At 43.0% G+C, this 19,337-nt stretch overlaps 1 protein-coding gene across 6 annotated transcripts in view; it reads right to left on the reverse strand.

The window, feature by feature from the left end:
* The window catches only part of PACS2 (phosphofurin acidic cluster sorting protein 2), a 1,098,307-nt gene that overhangs the window by 153,121 nt on the left and 925,849 nt on the right, over positions 1-19,337 (reverse strand). For all 6 annotated transcript variants that reach the window (XM_089657830.1, XM_089657827.1, XM_089657828.1 and 3 more), the window contains one exon: positions 669-711. In XM_089657830.1, the coding sequence (XP_089513956.1) occupies positions 669-711 (43 nt within the window). The remainder of the gene's footprint in view (positions 1-668; positions 712-19,337) is intronic.

A 19,337-nucleotide genomic window follows, 5' to 3' on the forward strand; every position in this document is an offset into this window, starting at 1 on the left:
TGTAAAAAAAAAAATTGTGAAAATAATTTTTTTAATTTTTTCATTTTCCGAAAAATTATGACAAAAAAATACAACTTCAAAAAACTCGCCGTTCCTCTTATGAAGTACGTTGGACTGTCTACTTTACAAAAAGGGGTCATTTGCGGGGATATCTGTACTATTCTGACATTCTTGGACCTCAAGAAATTAGATTGGCTGTCAGTACTTCAGGACTGATCAATTTTCAGATATATACCATAGTTTGTGAACTCTATAACTTTCCTACAAAATACATCGTAATTTGGGTTATTTTCACCAAAGACATGTAGCAGAATACATCTTGGCCTAAATTTATGAAGAACAATTATTTATTTGTAAACTTTTATAACAGAAACAAAGAAAAACGTGTTTTTTTCTTCAAAATTTTTGGTCTTTTTTTGTTAATTTAGCAAAAAATAAAAACCCTGGCGGTGATTAAATACCACGAAAAGAAAGCTCTAGTTGTGTGAAGAAAATGATAAAATTTTAGTTTCGGTACAATGTTGTATGACCGCACAATTGTCATTCAAAGTGTGAGAGCGCTGAAACCTGAAAAATTGCCTGGGCAGGAAGGTGTAAAATTGCCGGGTATTGAATTGGTTAACAAGCTAAAACAATAAAATACTTTCTTCTATGATTTGTATACTCACCCCTACAAAAGGTATGAATTTCTGTGAGGAATCCTCATCAGGACTACAAGCAAAAATCATAAAAAAAATCTGTTACATAAATATGTAAAAAGACTTTGTCTCTTAAAATATACTTTAAAAGCAGTTTCATACCAAATAAACATGCAACAAGCACATACATGTTTTTAACAGAAATGCTCAAGCAAATGGTCATTTTTAACCATGAATTGCAACAATCAAAACTTCTATCAAAATCATTAAACCAAATTAAAAGGAAAGCTACAAATCCAAAACTGCCTGTGCTCAGCCTCTCCACTGAATCCCACAAATGAGGGGTGCCCCTGCCAGCCATCGAATGACAAATATATAAAAAAGGCAGCAGCATGGCTGGATCTTTAATACATGTAACAATTTATTGGCATGTCTGGTTAAAATCCAACATAAAAGTCCTATTATTGCATTTCTGCCACACTTTCCATAGTCATACCTATTTATTATCCACAAATATACATGTTATATACATAAATATTAACTGTGCAATATCCATGTATAATCAAGCAAATAAGTGAATATTCACCAAAAAAATCAATGTATAGGTGTATGCCACGTTACTAAATTATAGGTACATACATAGCTAAATAATAAACATAATCAATAACATACAATCTGTATATTGTACAATTAATGTGCATAAATTGTGATCAAATTATTTAAAGTGAATATGAAAGAAGTCCAAAACAAAAGAGATGGCAGTTGGAAGTATTATAGCTGTAGGAGGATTTCAGCATAAATATTTCTCTCTCAGGACTGCTCAGCCTAGTTATCCTGATGATGTCAACATGACAAAATGAATATGGAGTAGTCTGGGCGTGGCTTACAGGGATCCTGGAAAGAGTATTACTTGCGGGCTGGCTGGGCTGTACAAATACTTGGACAATCACTGCATCTAAGACAAACATCTAAGCAGCAGCACCACTAAGATTTTAAATTGACACATGCAATGTACTTTTTTGTACCATGTGAGTGCATTTTATCTCTGTTTTTAATAATACAAAAAATACAACAGTGATCACTACTGTCAATTTTATTCCTTATTTTTTTTGTTCATAATTGATAGTCACTGCTGTCCACTCTGAGCAACCAGCAGTCATGTGATCGCTCAGTTCTCTGGTTCAGAGCTGGCAGGGAACAGCTGAAAGATCCCCTCAATGCTGGTGATTTCTTTCCATGTTAATAGTATCTTGTTTCCAATATAAGTTATCAACCCATCAGATTTTTTTTTTTTCCAAAAATACTTTTATTAGAAAAAGTAAGGCATATCAATGTACATACAAATACGGATAACAGTCCGAACATAGACACAACATGTAGCATCCCGTTTCACAGACGGGCCATGGATTTAAACTGCAGTACAAATCGAGGTGAGATATACCATTACATCAAATGTAATGGTATAAAAGGTGTGAGATAAAAATAAGATAGAATAGTTAGAGGAGGAGATGTAGAGTGAGGTAGTGGGGGGGTGGGGGGATATAGGATAAAAAAAAAAAAGGGGTGGGGAGAATGGGAAATGAGTAAGGGGGTTGTTAGAATGGGTAGTTGTAGATAAAATAAATCACATCAATTTGTACGAGCCAGAAAGATATTCATATAGCTTAGGATGCAGTACGTGCAAGATCATTCAATGGGGCAACTGTGGGCCAAGAACCCGAAAGGCAGGCCACAATGCCACATTTCAGCCCATCCAAATGTGTATCAAATGCGTCTTCGGTGGACAAGGCGTTCCCTAGAACAGCATTGTGTCTAATCAATCAGTCAGGGGGTGTAGGCTGTTCATGCATTAATAGGTGATAGGTAGTGGTGGTTTTGAAATGGCTCCAACAAGCCCATGTTTTCCTGAATCTCTTGGGATGTTCTTTTTCCTAGCAAACCATTCTCGAATAGTGGGAACATGTGTTGAGCGCCAGTGGACTGGGATACATTGTTTTGCCGTGTTTACCATGTGCATGGCGAGTGATCTACGGTATGTCCTAAATGGAAGTGTGGAGTGGTGGAGCAAGAATTGTGCGGGGGAGGTCTAGAGAGTATGTAGTTACTTGTGTGATTATGGATTGGATTTTCCCCTAGAAAGGCTATAGCAATGGGCAGTCCCACCAGATATGTAAGAGTTTACCCGTCGCCTGGTGACATCTCCAACACGAATCTGAAATGTTAGGGTCAAATTTGTGAAGCAGGGACGGAACTCTGTAACATCTAGAATATAGTTAAAAATTGCTTTCTTGTGTGGAGATGCATATGGACCCTTTGTGTATATGTTCATAAATGTGATCCCAGTCTTCTGGAGATAGTTGAAGTTGTAAGTCGGTGCTCCAGGCAAGCAAGCTTTTCTAGATGGAAGGTCAATGGTGTTTTCGAGGCATGTGTAAAGCTTAGATATAACATGTCTCTGGGGGGAATCTGTTGAGCAAAGTTTTTCAAATAGGGTAAGTGGTCTAGTAAAATTTCTTAGATGTGGGGAGCTATGTATAAAGTGGTGGAGTTGTCTGTACATCCACGGCGTGAGGGTTAGGGGTGGCCATTTGTTCAGAAGGAGGTCTCTGGGTAATAATGTCTTATCTTTGAAAAGTTGATGCAAATTCAAATTGTCTGTGGGGTTAGACCAGGCGAGAAAGGCAAGAGACATACCAGGGGGGAAGTCTGGGTTCATTTTGATAGGACGGAGTGGGCCAGGGGTTGAAGAGAAACCTGTTTATCAGGTGATAACACGATAGAGTAGGGCCTATAAGAAGGTGTTCCCTGAAATCAGATGGAAAGTGGGAGTTTTTCAGCAAAGGGGAGGTGGCAAGCGGGGTCCCCAAAAATGCGGCTTCCAAATTAACCCAAGCCTTACGGTTGTGGTTTGTAGCCCAATCTACTATTCTTGCCATGTGACAGGCTCTGTAGTAGTGGGTAATATCAGGCAGTCCAATACCTCTGCTTGTCTTAGGCATGGTAAGTTGTTCAAAACCGATTCTAGGGCGTTTATTACACCATAGGAACGAGGTACATAATGATTTATAGGACTTAAAGAAGGAATTAGGCAGTTTGATAGGAATCATTTGCATCAGGTATAGAAGTCTAGGAAACACGTTCATCTTGAGAATAGCTGCTCTGCCAAACCAAGAAAAAAATGGTTTGTCCCATGTCTGTAGATCTTTGGTGATGCTACGTAGGATGGGTAAAAAGTTTTTAGTATAGAGTTCTGCAAGGTGAGTCGGTAATTGAATTCCTAAGTAAGTGATGGCCTCAGACTCACATGCGAAAGGAAAGTTCGCTTTCACCTGTCTGACCGTATCTTGGGTTAGGGCAGTGTTTCTCAACTCCAGTCCTCATGGACCCCCAACAGGTCATGTTTTCAGGATTTCCCTCAGATGAAACAGCTGTGGTAATTACTAAGGCAGTGAAACTGATCAAATCACCTGTGCAAAATAATGGAAATCCTGAAAACATGACCTGTTGGGGGTCCATGAGGACTGGAATTGAGAAACACTGGGTTAGGGAAACATTGAGGGCCTGGGATTTATTGAAGTTAATTTTAAAATTGGCCAAATTTATTGAAGTTAATTTTAAATTTATTGAAGTTCATTTTAAAATTGGCCAAATACTGGAATAATTTGAAATAGTGTAGTAAGTTAGGTAGCATAATATTTGGGTCTGTCAGGAATAGTAAGATGTCGTCAGCAAAGGCCGCTATTTTGTGAATTTTGCCATGGATTAAAATTCCTTTGATGATGTCATTCTGTTTAATACAGTTCAAAAAAGGTTCCAACGTAAGAATGAATAGGAGGGGGGATAATGGACATCCCTGTCTGGTCCCATTGCTTATCGAAAAGGCATCTGAAAGGAGGCCATTGACTCTCACTTTAGCTGTTGGTGTTGTATATAAAGATATGATAAAGTTCAAGAGGTGTGGAGGAAGACCAAGGCTAGTCAGAACGGCTTCCATGTAGTCCCATGCCAATCTGTCGAAGGCCTTCTCAGCGTCTAGAGAGGAAAAAGCCAGATTGTTTCTTCTGTGTCAACCAATGATGTACATTTATTGCCCTGATCCTATTGTCTATAGCCTCCCTACCGGGTATGAACCCCACCTGGTCAGTGGAAATAATAGGGTCTATGATGTGTAATAAGCGATTGGCCAGTATTTTGGCAAAAATCTTTAAATCAACGTTCAGAAGGGAGATCAGGCGATAGTTCGCTGGCGATGTCTTGTCTTTGTTTTCTTTCGGTACAAACGTGTGCTTCAGAAAGATGGTGCATGGACTGTCCTGGGGTATCTAGTGAATTGAAGGCCTTTAGGAATGGGTGTGCGAGGATGCCTATGAAGTATTTGTAATATGTGGTTATAAGTCCGTCTGGGCCCAGGCTTTTACCTGGTTTCACTTGTGTGGTGGCCTGTTGTAGTTCTGTCAGTGTCAAAGCTCCATCTAGTTCTCTTGCTTGTGCTTGGGAAATGGGTTTAGGAAGATATTGGGCGAGAAAAGTCTGGATAATGACCTTACGTGGTCTAGTATCCCCTGCAGGTTTTGGGGCTAAGGGTAGGTTGTAGAGGGTAGTATAATATTTCTCAAATTTGGCTGCGATATCCGCAGACGTTTTAAGTAGGTGGCCTTGTTTGGAGTTAAGTTGATGAATGGTGCGAGCTGCTTTTTTAGATTGCAAGGCCCTGGCTAAAAACTTGCCGCTCTTATTTCCATGTTCATAAAGGAGTTTCTGAGATAAAGTAAAATTACGCTTGGTTTTCTTTTCCACTATGTCTCAGAGTTGTTTGCGTGCCTGATCAAGTTAGTTCGCAGAGTTTACAGCCTTAGAGCGTTTATGTGAGCATTCAAGTTTACGTACTTTTTGGAGTATAGAAGTAAAAGATGCCTGAGCTATGCATTTTCGAGAAGCAGTGATTGAAAGCAGGATCCCACGTATCACACATCTGTGTGCTTCCCATTGTATGAGAGGTGACGTTTCCGGGGACGCATTTTCCTTAAAATAACTGGTCAGAGATTCACGAATTTGTAGGGTAATGGATTAGTCCGTAAGGAGAAAGGGATCTAATCTCTATGTTTTGGACGTAAATGGGGCATTGGGAAGATGTATGGTCATCATGATCGGGTGATGGTCAGAAAGAATCATTGGTTCAATAGAGGCTGATTTTAATGTGTGTAAGTCTTTTTGTGAAAGAAAAATTAGATTCTGGAATGACGCTAGTGAGGTGCGGAGAAAAAAGTGTAGTCTTTGTCAGAGGGGTGTAGGGTACGCCATGTATCATGAAGGAGAAGGTCATTCAGTTCAACTTCAATCTGTTTAAGTGCTCGGAAGGGTTTTGATGAAAAGCCTGTCAAAGTGTCTTCCAATGGATTCAGTGCTACATTAAAATCGCCCCCAAGAATCAAGATACCCGATTGGAATGTTGCAAGTGTTTTAGAAATTTTACGGAAAAAGTTCACTTGTGCCGTATTGGGGCTATAAATGTTGGCTAAAGTAAGCAGTTTGTTGTAGAGGGTGCCTTTAAGGAAGAGGAACCTTCCCTCCGGATCCTCGAGAGAATCAATAATTGTAAACAGGAGTGTTTTGGAGATCAAAATGGACACACCTTTTGCTTTTACCTCTGTGTTAACTGAATGGTTGACTGTTGGGTAATTAGCATTGGAAAATTTAGAGAGATGATCAGCACGAAAATGAGTTTCTTGGATGAAGAGTACGTCTGCTCGCAAGCTTTTCATGTAAGTCAAGAGTTGTGAGCATTTCTCAGGTATATTTAGACCTCTTGCATTAACCACTTGCCGCCCTGCCACTGCATATATACGGTTGCAGGGTGGCACGGGTGCGCAAAAGCACGTTTTAAAACGTGCGCCGCGCTCCTGAGGTTTTCGCAGGCAGGAGGCGCGAGCGCGCTCCCGCCGACCCGCGGGTGGCACGATTTGATCCCGGAGGAATCAATCATTCGATTTCAGCCTGTGATGTCCGGCTGAAATCGGATGGTCAGTCCCTGTCCTATCCTGTCCTGTGTTGACAGTTACACAGGACAGGATATGATGTCATTCTTCTCTGCCTGGACACATTCCATTCCAGACAGAGAAGAAGACATACAAATCGTGAGTAAAACAGCACATACCCACAGTTAGAACACACCTAGGAGACATTTAACCCCCTGATCGCCCCCCCCCCAGTTAACCCCTTCACTGCTCTGTCACCAGTGTCATTGATCAGTGAACAGATTTTTACTGATCACTGTATCAGTGTCGCTGGCGACTTCCGATAGTGTTAGCGCCCCTCCCAGATAGCGCCAGATTGCCCGCTAGTAAACCAGTAGTCCCGTTTAACCCCTTGATCGCCCCCCCCGAGTTAACCCCTTCACTGCCCTGTCACCAGTGTCATTGATCAGTGAACAGATTTTTACTGATCACTGTATCAGTGTCGCTGGCGACTTCCAATAGTGTTAGCGCCCCTCCCAGATAGCGCCAGTTTGCCCACTAGTACACCAGTAATCCCATTTAACCCCTTGATCGCCCCCCCAGTTAACCCCTTCACTGCCCTGTCGCCAGTCTCATTGATTACAGTGAACAGATTTTTACTGATCACTGTATTAGTGTCACTGGTGACTTCCGATAGTGTTAGCTTCAGTTAGCGCCCTCCCAGATAGTGTCAGATTGCCACTAGTACACAAGTAATCACATTTGATCCCTTGATTGCCAGGAACACGCTCACTTGCACGCTAAACCTCCATTGCTAGTATAGTGTCTGATTGGATCAATATCTTTGATCAGATCAGCGCTATACCAGCTTTCACATTACTATAGTATCCCCAAAAACGCAGCGTTAGCGGGATCAGCCCTGACATCTGCCAGCACCTGCATTTAGCCCCTTCGCCCCCCCCTTCTCCCCCAGCAAGTGCAGTGTCAGTAGATAACTGTCACTTGATACATTACACTCAAAACCGCAGTGTTCACAGAATCAGAGAGCCTGATCTCTGTTAGCACTTGTCGGTATATTTTTTGTAGCGGTTCAAGCAGTCCCTTACAGCCAGGCGCTCTTTTTCCCATGAGTCACACTAGGTACCTGTAAATTTAGTGGCCAAAATGTCCAAGCAAAGGTACTCTAGTGAAGAGGCCTATAGGATTCTGAGCATGTCAAGTGAGAGCGAAGGGGAAGACTCACTGGCAGAATCAGGCTCAGAATACGAACCTATAGACAGCAGCGGCACCCTGACATAACTCAGACGACGAGGAAGAGGTCCCTGCTAAGATCAGGTGTACCCGATCCCATTCCCAGGTTGCTGAGGTGGTACAAATGCATGACGACTCTCATATGCAGCAGAGTGCCAGTACTAGTGCCGCACTACCTTTTGGTGAACTGGCGAGCACCAGTGGCCTAGTACATCCTGGTCGTATACATACCAGCACTGCAGTATCACTTGGTGACGTGGCAAGTCCCAAAAGTACAGTACAAGCTGGTGCGGTGGCGAGCACAAGTAGTGTCCCACGGCCACCAAGAATTTGCACACAGGCCCGTAGAGCCCCTAGTATCCTTCCGGATGTGCTTGCAAATCCCGATTGGCAGCCCACAAATTCTGCAGCACACTTACTTCCCCATTCACTGCCCAACCCGGAATTCAGGTGGAAATAGCAAATTTAAATACTCCCCTTGATTTTTTTGAGCTGTTTTTCACAGATGATCTTTATGCATTGATTGTGGATCAAAGCAATTTATATGCACGACAATATATCGCCGCCAACCCAAATTCAAACCTTGCCAGACCATTCACATGGAAACCCATTACGGTTTCCGAATTTAAAGTTTTTTTGGGCCTAACCCTTAACATGGGCATTAATAAAAAAAATCAATTGCAGTTGTATTGGTCCACAGACCCGCTTGTTAACATGTCCGTGTTCTCTGCTGCCATGGCCAGGCATAGATATGCGACGATAATGCGTTTCATGCACTTCTACGACAACACACTCAGTCGTCCTCGAGGTGACCCTGAATTTGACTGACTCCACAAAATTCGGCCCCTTGCAAATCACTTTAACCAAAAATTTGCAGATGTGTATACTCCCCATAAAAACATCTGCATCGATGAGTCCCTCATTCAATTTTCTGGCCACCTTCTAATCAAACAATATCTCCCCAGCAAGCGTGCCAGATATGGGATCAAGATGTATAAGACCTGTGAGAGGGCAACAGGCTATACATGTAAGTTTCGGATTTACGAGGGAAAAGATAGTCACATGGAGCCCCCCGGATGCCCAGACTACATGGGGAGCAGTGGCAAGATAGTTTGGGACTTGGTGTCATCCTTTTTCCATATGGGGTACCACTTATACGTGGACAATTTTTATTCAAGCGTGCCACTTTTTAGACATTTCTTCAATCTGGGAATTTGCGCACGTGGCACTGTGCGATCTAATTGTCGGGGCTTCCCCCAACGGCTTGTAAATACCCGTCTTAGAAAGGGGGACAAAGCCTGCTTGAGAAACGAAGAATTGCTTGCAGTGAAGTGGAAGGACAAACGGGATGTTTACCTCCTGTCTTCTATTCACGCAGATACGAGCGTCCAAATTGCCACGGCAGCTGGTGTTGTTGAGAAGCCCCTCTGTGTCCACGATTATAACCTTAACATGGGGAGGGGTGGACTTCAACGACCAGATGATGAAGCCGTACTTAGTTTCCCGAAAAGCCAAATGCTGGTACATAAAAGTGTCTGTTTATTTATTTCAATTGGCTGTATATAACGCTTTTGTTCTCTACAAAGCAACTGGACATAGTGAATCATACCTAAAATTCCAGTTAGAGATCAACAGGGCCCTTTTGTATCCAGAAGGTGCTGCGCCCAAAACCCCCATCCTAGATGCAGTTAGCCGTCTGCATGAGAGACATTTTCCCGATACCATTCCTGGTACCCCAACCCAAAGAAGACCCCAAAAAAGATGTCGTGTCTGCAGCAAACGTGGAATTAGGCGTGACAGCCGCTATTGTTCTCCTTCCTGTCCTGGCCAACCTGGCCTCTGCGTCAAGCCCTGCTTCCGCCTCTACCATACACTAGTGAACTATTAGTATAGGGTACAGCGCGGCACAGTTCAGGGCACATTTACACAGGGTCTCGAAAGATGTTAGGTAGTCAGGAAACTGGCTATCGCATGTTTAAAGTTTGAAAAAAAAAGTTAAAAAAGAAAAAAATTAAAAGTACAAATCCCCCCCCCAAAAAATAAAAAAAATGTAAAAACCAAAAATAGTTATAGTTTTTTTTTGTTGTCATTTTTGTGATTGTTCTACTTATACTGTTTTATTGTTACTGCTTTATTGTTAATCATTTCTGTTTGCAGGAATGCTTTCAGCTGCAGCACTGACCTGTTTATTCTGACAGCAACAGGAACTTGCTCTCAGAATAGACATAAATCAGCGTGGGCAGCGCTGTTGGATGAGATTTTTCATCCTTAGTTAAAAAAAAGAGCATATATGCCGAAGCATGGGGGCCTGGGGTGGCCAGTGGGTGGATGGCCCCTATGCTTCGGCATATATATTTTATATTTGTTGGCACATTTCATGTGTGCCCACCATTAGAAGTGGGTGGATGCAGAGAGGTTTCTAATGGTGGGCATACCACCACACACTTTTCCTTGCAGATATATTTCAATTATAAAGTTGTTTTATTGATTTTATGTTTTATTGTTAACCATTGTTGATTTCTTTGCAGGAATGTCAAACTGCAGAACTGACCTGTTTATTCTGACAGCAACAGGGTCTTGCTTTCAGAATAGACATAAGTAGGTGTGTGCAGTGCTGTTGGATGAGATTTTTCATCCGCAGTTAAAAAAAAGAGAATATATGCCAAAGCATGGGGGCCTGGGGTGGCCAGTGGGTGGATGGCCCCTATGCTTCGGCATATATATTTTATATTTGTTGGCACATTTCATGTGTGCCCATCATTAGAAGTGGGTGGATGCAGGGAGGTTTCTGGGCATACCACACACTTTTTCTGGCAGAGATTTATTCTCTTTTTTTTCATTCAGCCCACAGGCTGCATAAAGAAAAAAAGAACATAGCATATACTCCCAACAAGGACCAGCGACGTACTGGTACATCACTGGACTTTGAATGGTTATACCAGGGTGATGCCTGCAGCTGCATAATTTTTTTCAGCCGGCAATGGGCTTTCATTCCTAGTGGTTAATTAGCCGCAGGATTGCCTTTATAAGCAGCGAGAGAAAATGCCCCCCCTCCCCCTCCCTGAAATAGCATTAAAAGTGATTAAAAAAAAAAATTAAAGGGACAGTGTAAAAATTAAATAAATCAGAAAAGAAAAAAAAAAAAAAAAAAGGACCCTCGCCTATCCGCGCACACCTGCGGTCGTGAGCGTTGACCCTGTGCCAGTATGGAAACAGCGATTGCACCATGCATGTGAGGTATCGCCACGAACGTCAGATCAAGGGCAGTAATTATAGCTCTAGACCTCCTCTGGAAATCTAAAATGGTAGCTTGTAAAGACTTTTAAAGCGTTGCCTATAGATATTAAAAATGTATGCAGTTTGTCGCCATTGCACAGGGCATGCGTAATTTTAAATTTTAATTGTTTGGTATCAGGTGGTTAGAAGAGTGAGTGATGTGTGGCATAAACTTCTAATGCTGGGCATAAAATGCCCCCACCCCTCAAAATGACCCCTTTTTGGAAAGTAGACACCCCAAACTATTTGCTGAGAGGCATGTTGAATCAATAGAAGAATTTATTTTTTTACCACAAGTTTTTGGAAAATGAAAAAAAAAAAAAATTACACAAAATTGTCATTTAAATAATTTATTGCTCATACAAGCCATATGTATATGTGGAATTACTCCCCAAAATACATTCTGCTACTTCTCCCAAGTATGGGGGTACCACAGGTGAGAGACATTTTGGCAGTCTAGCCAAGTACAGGACCCCAAAATCCAATAAGCACCTTCAGGCTTTTAAAGGGCTTTATTTCCTCATTACACTTCCTGACTACCTATCACAATTTCGGAGGCCCTGGAATGCCAGAATAGCACCAAACCCCCCCCCCCAAATGACCCCTTTTTGGAAAGTAGACACCCAAAGGAATTTGATAAGAAGCATGGTAAGTATTTTTCAGATCTCATTTATTGCCACAAGTTTTTGGAAAATGAAGAAAGAAAACAAAAACATATTTTTTCTTTTTTATATTTCAAAACCTTGTGAGAAAAAATTAGATCTGCAAAATACTTACCATGCCTCTTTTAAAATTCCTTGGAGTGTCTACTTTCCAAAAAGGGGTCATTTGGGGGGGGTTTGGTGCTATCCTGGCATTTCAGGGCCTCCGAAACTGTGATAGGTAGTGGGGAAGTGAAATGAAGAAGTTACGCACCTTCAGGCTTTCAAAGTGGTCATTGGATTTCAGGCTCCTGTATGTGGCTAGGCTCCCAAAAAGTGTCACATGTGTGGTATCTTCATACTCGGTAGAAGTAGCAGAAAGTATTTTGGGGTGTAATTCCACATATACCAATGGCTTGTGCAAGAAATAAATCATTTAAATGACAACTTTGTGTAAAAAAAAAAAGTCATTTTCCAGAAACTTGTGGAAAAAAAATAAATCTTCCATGGACACAATGGGGTTTATTTACTAAAGCTGGAGAGTCCAAAATCAGACTCCCTTCTGCATAGAAACCAATCAGCTTCTAACCTCAGCTTGTTCAATGAAGCTTTGGCAATGAAACCTGGAAGCTGATTGGTTTCTATGCAGAAGGGAGTCTGATTTTGGACTCTCCAGCTTTAGTAAATAAACCCCAATATGTCTCTCAGCAGATAGCTTAGGGTGTCTGCTTTCCGAAAAGGGGTCATTTGGGGGTGTTTGTTCTATCCTGGTATTTTAGCACCTCAAGAGATGTGATGGGCGGTCAGAAAGTATAAGCTGTGTAAATTTCAAATTATCTATACCATAGTTTGTAGATGCTATAACTTCCACACAAAGCAATCAATATACACTTATTGGGATTTTTTTTACCAAAAACATGTAGCAGAATACATTTTGGCTTAAATTTATGACTAACTTTGAGTTTACGATATATTTTTTTATAGCTGAAAGTAGAAAATATTGTTTTTTTTCAAAATTTTCGTGTTTTTTTTGTTTATAGCGCAAAAAATAAAAAGTGCACAGGTCATAAAATACCACCAAAAAAAACTCTATTTGTGTGAAAAAAAGGACGTAAATTCCGTTTGGGTAGAGCATTGCATGACCGCGCAATTATCATTTGAATTAGTGCAGCGCCAAACAGCAAAAAATGGCCTGGTCATTAAGGGGGGTAAATCCTCAGAAGCTCAAATGGTTAAGAGATGCCACGGAAAGTGTATGGTGGGCTCGTACAGATGTGGGTTTAGTAGACATTGTCCTGTATGGGAGAAAAAGTACAACTCAAGGTCTATAATTGTAGCAGATGGATTTGAAAAAAAAAGAAAAAACAACAAACTCCCCCCCCCACCACCAAGCAGCGCCCTTAGAGGGCAGAGAAAATGAAAAGTAGAAAAAGGAGTAAAAAAAGATGGAGAGGAAGAGTCAACAAATCAGAAAATAGTAGAGGTGAGAAGTGTTAGGCGCTCATAGTAAAAACTCATACAAATGTGGTGGTAAGTATTCCTAAAACTTCTCTTACAAAACAAGATCAGGGGACAGTGTAGTCCAGCTACGCTGTCCTGTTTTAACAATTGTACGTGTTGGTGAGATATATGAATAGTGTGGGTAATCATGTGCAAATCTAGGAAAGCTCACTAATAAGTATGACGGTATGGTGTTCTGAAGGATGGTTCTTATGTGTCTAGTTGTATGTACTACTGTCTTGGGAAGGCATCAAGGTGGGGCTATGTAACAGGATGTGGTATAGTCATATATTTATAATACTATAGTATCACAAGATAAGCAGTGTACATTAATAGTAGGTTTTGTTCTGTAGTTGTCCATGAGCCTTACAGTGCAATCACAAAAGACAATGCGAAAAGGTCTCCTTATACTGTGTCAGTTTAGACTGAAGATATTAACCTTATGAGAAACCTTGCAAGGAAACAGCAATTACATAACGCATAAATATTCAGGAATGTGGGCCGAGGGCAAACCATCTGGTCAAACTGCATCCCTGAAACCCTGATATAAGAGAAATATTGGCCTCAACCAAGGCGTTCCACACTACGCAGCAGGCTGGTATCACAGATGCAGGTCAACCCTAGAATAAGCGAGGTTGTGATAAACTGCTGAGGTAGCATTGTGAATCTGTGGCCTGTCGAGAGCATGGTCCATTATCATCTACAGTGGGGCAAAAAAGTATTTAGTCATCCACCAATTGTGCAAGTTTACCCACTTAAAAAGATGAGAGAGGCCTGTAATTGGCATCAGGTAGACCTCAACTATGAGAGACAAAATGAGGAAACAAATCCAGACAATCACATTGGCTGATTTGGAAAGAATTTATTTGCAAATTATGGTGGAAAATAAGTATTTGGTCACCTACAAACAAGCAAGATTTCTGGCTCTCACAGACCTGTACCTTCTTCTTTAAGAGGCTCCTCTGTCCTGCACTCATTACCTGTATCAATGGCACCTGTTTGAACTTGTTATCAGTATAAAAGACACCTGTCCACAACCTCACACAGTCACACTCCAAACTCCACTATGGTGAAGACCAAAGAGGTGTCGAAGGACACCAGAAACAAAATTGTAGACCTGTACAAGGCTGGGAAGACTGAATCCACAATAGGCAAGCAGCTTGGTGTGAACAAATCAACTGTGGGAGCAATAATTAGAAATTGGAAGACATACAAGACCACTAATAATCTCCCTCAATCTGGGGCTCCACGCAAGATCTCACCCCGTGGGTTGAAAATGATCACAAGAACGGTGAGCAAAAATCCCAGGACCACACGGGGGGACCTAGTGAATGACCTGCAGAGAGCTGGGACCAACGTAACAAAGGCTACAATCAGTAACACACTACGCCGCCAGGGACTCAGATCCTGCAGTGCCAGATATGTCCCCCTGCTCAAGCCAGTACATGTCCGGGCCCATCTGAAGTTTGCTAGAGAGCATTTGGATGATCCAGAAGAGGATTGGGAGAATGTCATATGGTCAGATAAAACCAAAATAGAACTGTTTGGTAGAAACACAACTCGTCGTGTTTGGAGGAGAGAGAATGCTGAGTTGCATCCAAAGAACACCATACCTACTGTGAAGCATGGGGGTGGCAACATCATGCTTTGGGGCGGTTTCTCTGCAAAGGGACCAGGACGACTGATCCATGTACAGGACAGATAGAATGGGGCCATGTATCGTGAAATTTTGAGTGCAAACCTCCTTCCATCAGCAAGGGCATTGAAGATGAAACATGGCTGGGTTTTCCAACATGACAATGATCCCAAACATACCACCAGGGCAACGAAGGAGTGGCTTTGTAAGAAGCATTTCAAGGTCCTGGAGTGGCCTCCAGTCTCCAGATCTCAACCCCATAGAAAACCTTTGGAGGGAGTTGAAAGTCCGTGTTGCCCAGCGACAGCCCCAAAACATCACTGCTCTAGAGGAGACTGCATGGAAGAATGGGCCAACATACCAGCAAGAGTGTGTGCCAACCTTGTGAAGACTTACAGGAAACGTTTGACCTCTGTCATTGCCAACAAAGGATATATAACAAAGTATTGAGATGAACTTTTGATTTTGACCAAATACGTATTTTCCACCATAATTTGCAAATAAATTCTTTCCAAATCAGCCAATGTGATTGTCTGGATTTTTTTTCTCATTTTGTCTCTCATAGTTGAGGTCTACCTATGATGCCAATTACAGGCCTCTCTCATCTTTTAGTTGGGAGAACTTGCACAATTGGTGGATGACTAAATACTTTTTTGCCCCACTGTATGTACACATATCAGAAACATGCACAACCATAGAGTGAACCAGAAGTATGCATAACAATTAAAGAACTCTTATTCCTTAGACATATCTTACCACCGTGTCCAAGGGCAGTTAGGGGGTTTGCGTTTAAAGATGACTTGGAACCTGGGATTCTAAGGTAATCACACCTTATACTGGGAAAAATGTGAAGGCAGCCAAAATATGAGGGGAGAGGGAGGGGGTGTACAAGGGAGGGGGGGGGGGAAGAAAAGTGTATGAGTGCATTGCATATAGTGTCAAGTGTTCATGTATAAATCTGGGTATGATCGTGAACATGTAGGAGAGTATGATATTCGGAGAAAGGTTCCTATGAGCTTATATGTAGTTAAAAAGCTCATGAAGAGACGCTATGAGCAGAATGTGTATCAGGGTATAGCATGGTCACACAATAACAGCATCACAGAACCGGAATATAAACATTGAATAAGAGTCAGAAGGCTCGTTGTGGAATTGCTGATGGACCATAGAGTATATTCCCAAAGGGCAATGCAAGAAGGCCGTAATAAACCATAGTAATTCAAACTCAAAATCTCAATCGCATAAGATTCCCTGTCTGAGGAGACAAATTGCAAAATGCATTGAGATTCAGTGACGCAGACTTACATGGAGGCAATTGAGCGGTCTGCATCCTTGGATCTCATAAAAAGAAAAACTCTAGTCTCAGCTGAGGCTATCCGTATAATGCAGTAGGCCATTACTGTTGAAACAAACAAACTCCAGAGCCAGCAAGATTATGAACCGCGGCTCTAATAGCACCGCTACCATGCAGCCCGCAGAGAGCAAGAGCTAATAAAATCTCAGTATATACATTCAGAAGCGGTATAAACAGATAATGAACAGATAGTATACATGAGTTAGAGCAATCTGATGCAATACACATACCCTAGTGTCTTATCCCAGGGCGGACAGTAGGTTTTCATTGAAGGTGAAATGGAACCATAGTTTAGAAGAAAATCACACGATATATTAGGTCAGGTGTGGAAGTAGCTATAGAATGGGGGAATGGTGATGCACGGGGTAGGGAGAAAGGAGAAGTGTCATTCGTGACGTGCCTTGCAATGAGCTGGTGAAGCTGGTAGACTGTCCCCAATGATGAGCCTTCGTCGTACAGGAGAGGACGAGGTGCGGTGGGATGGTCTGTATCGCCTTGCTCCTCCAGGGTGTCCAGCGGATTGGGCCTCTATTGGATCTTCATCTGTCAGAGATGGGATTCACCGGACCAGTTGAGTATTTCCACTATTGGGATATCTAGGATCTCGCAGAATGGTGCAATATCTTCCGGGAATCTCAGGAGAGCTGATAACCCCATGTGTGTTGCTGAAAGGGCAAACAGGAATCTCCAGCAGTATGCTATACCCCTGGAACGTAATAGGTCCAGTAAAGGGCGTAAATCCTTTCTGCATTGTAAGGTGAGATGGGAGAGATCTTCAAATAATTTGATTTCTGCTCCATTATATATCACGCGGTTTCAATTTCGTACTCTGCGTAATATTTCTTCCTTAAGTCAGAAGTTGACTAAGCAGCAAATTATATCTCTCGGGGGATCAGTGTCTCTACCTCAAGGACACAGAGCCCTATGGAGGTGTTCAATCTCAATAGGAGATTCCTGTGGTCTTTCCAAAAGATCATTAAAAATGGTTAATTGCGTTTGAGTGAGTTGGCCCGATCAATTGCTTCAGGGGCACCATGTACCCTTAAATGATGTCGTCTTCCCCTGTTGTCCAGGTCCTCAATATGACGATCAAGCTCTCTTAGGTGCATAGTGTGCATATCTACCAGTTTGCGTATATCATGGATGGCAAGGTCTTGCGTGATAACTTTATCCTCCACTGCCTCAAGCCTTTGGGCCACTGCCTGCATGTCGATATGTAACTCAGAAATTGCTGCAGAGAGGGTCTCTTTAATATCTGATGTTACTGCTTTCAAATCCCCTAGTGAGAGGGGAGGCTTCAGAATGGCAGGCTGTGGGTGCTGCGGCTGGGCTCCTGCTCCGAGAGTGGGGTGCTCTGTGAAGCGAATGGGAGGGGGCAGCAGGGGAGAAGGTCTCAATGTGTTCTGGGACCGGAATAAATTCGGAATGCTGCGATTGGCAGGATCACTCTTCTGGCGGGGGGACCGCGATCGTGGGGCGGCGGGTCTCCTATCCGTTTTCCCCATATCAACGGTGTCTCTCCCTGTTGTGAGCACGTGCTTCTACCTCCGCGTGTCAGGGCTCCAGGAACTAAGCTGCCATCTTTTCTGGGCTCAAGCCAAGCCCCCTAGTAATTATAAACTTGTAGTATATAATCTCAATAAAGGCCAGGGGCCCAAATGTAGGCCTCAAACTGTGTGGGGAGGCAGGCAGGCACAGGGGCTGAAGAACTATAAGCTCACTATGGTGCTGGCTCCAGAGCCTTTCAGTGGGGGGCAGGGAGCACTGCTGTATCCCCCAAGTAGCTGTCTGTTAGGTTTAGCAAGCCTTCAGGCCCAGCGGGGGCCGTTTTGCAGGTCCCTGTAATGGGGGACCCTCAAGGCCTTTATTCTGGGCCGCAGTCCCCTGGGTCCGGGTGGGGGGGCCCCGATGGTCTGGGTAGGGTGGCCCGATGGTCCGGGTGGGGGGGGGGGGCGATGATCTTAAAACACCCCCTCCCACCGCAAACCGCACTCACTTGTTTCCTTGCTGAACGAGAGCCCGGTGTCTAGCGAGGCCTCACTAGGCCGCAACAGGCCACGATGGTCCGCTGCCACAGAGGGGAGCCAAAACCACTTGCCACCCCTCTACCAAACACCAGCAGGTGCGGCGGGACCTCCGGGTGGCTCCTTCAATCCACTGACGCCAGGATGGCAGCAGATTAGATGAAGAGTCGTCGAAGCTCCGGATTATGCGGCCGGTCGCCATCTTGGACACGCCCCAACCCATCAGATTTAAACCACTTAAAGGAGAAGTGAATGAGGAGAGGTGAGTGATCAAATCTCACATTTTAACCATGTATTATTTGAAATTAAAGTTTACATCCCATCTGTTGTTTAATCCCCGTAATGCAGTAGTTTCTAATTTAAAATTCCACCATACTTCTCTTTTTAACAATCTGTGATATATTATTTTTTTATTATACAGGATTTATATAGCACCGAAAGTGCGCTTTACATTATGGTGGGAGACAGTACAGTAACAATACAAATTCAATACAAGAGGGATTCGAGGGCCCTGCTCCTTGGAGCTTACAATCTAGGAGGGAGGGGATAGAGGTACAAGAGGTAGTAACTGTGGGGGATGGAGTGGTTGGAAGAGTAGAGGATTCCAGTATTAGCTGAGGGCGGGTAGGCTTCCCTGAAGAGGTTTTCAGAGCGCGCCTAAAAGTGAGCAGAGTAGGCGATAGTCTGATGGATTGGGGTAGGGAGTTCCAGAGGATGGGGGATGCCCTGGAGAAGTCCTGGAGACGAGCGTGGGAGGAGAAGATAAGGGAGCTAGAGAGTAGGAGGTCTTGTGAGGAGCGGAGAGTACAGTTTGGGTGATATTTGGAGACAAGATCGGAGATGTAGTTTGGGGCAGTGTTATGAACGGCTTTATATGTCACCGTTAGCGTTCTGAATTTTATCCGTTGGGCAATTGGAAGACAGTGGAGGGATTGGCAGAGAGGGGTGGCAGATACAGAATGGTTAGTAAGGTGGATGAGTCTGGCAGCAGCATTCATGATAGACTGAAGTGGGGATAGCCTGCGGTGAGGTAGGCCAGTGAGGAGGGAGTTACAGTAGTCGA

The sequence above is a fragment of the Staurois parvus genome, unplaced genomic scaffold (genome assembly GCF_062004578.1).
Source record: "Staurois parvus isolate SC_StPar_1 unplaced genomic scaffold, SC_StPar_1.0 ptg001032l, whole genome shotgun sequence".
NCBI classification, from domain to species: Eukaryota; Metazoa; Chordata; class Amphibia; order Anura; family Ranidae; genus Staurois; species Staurois parvus.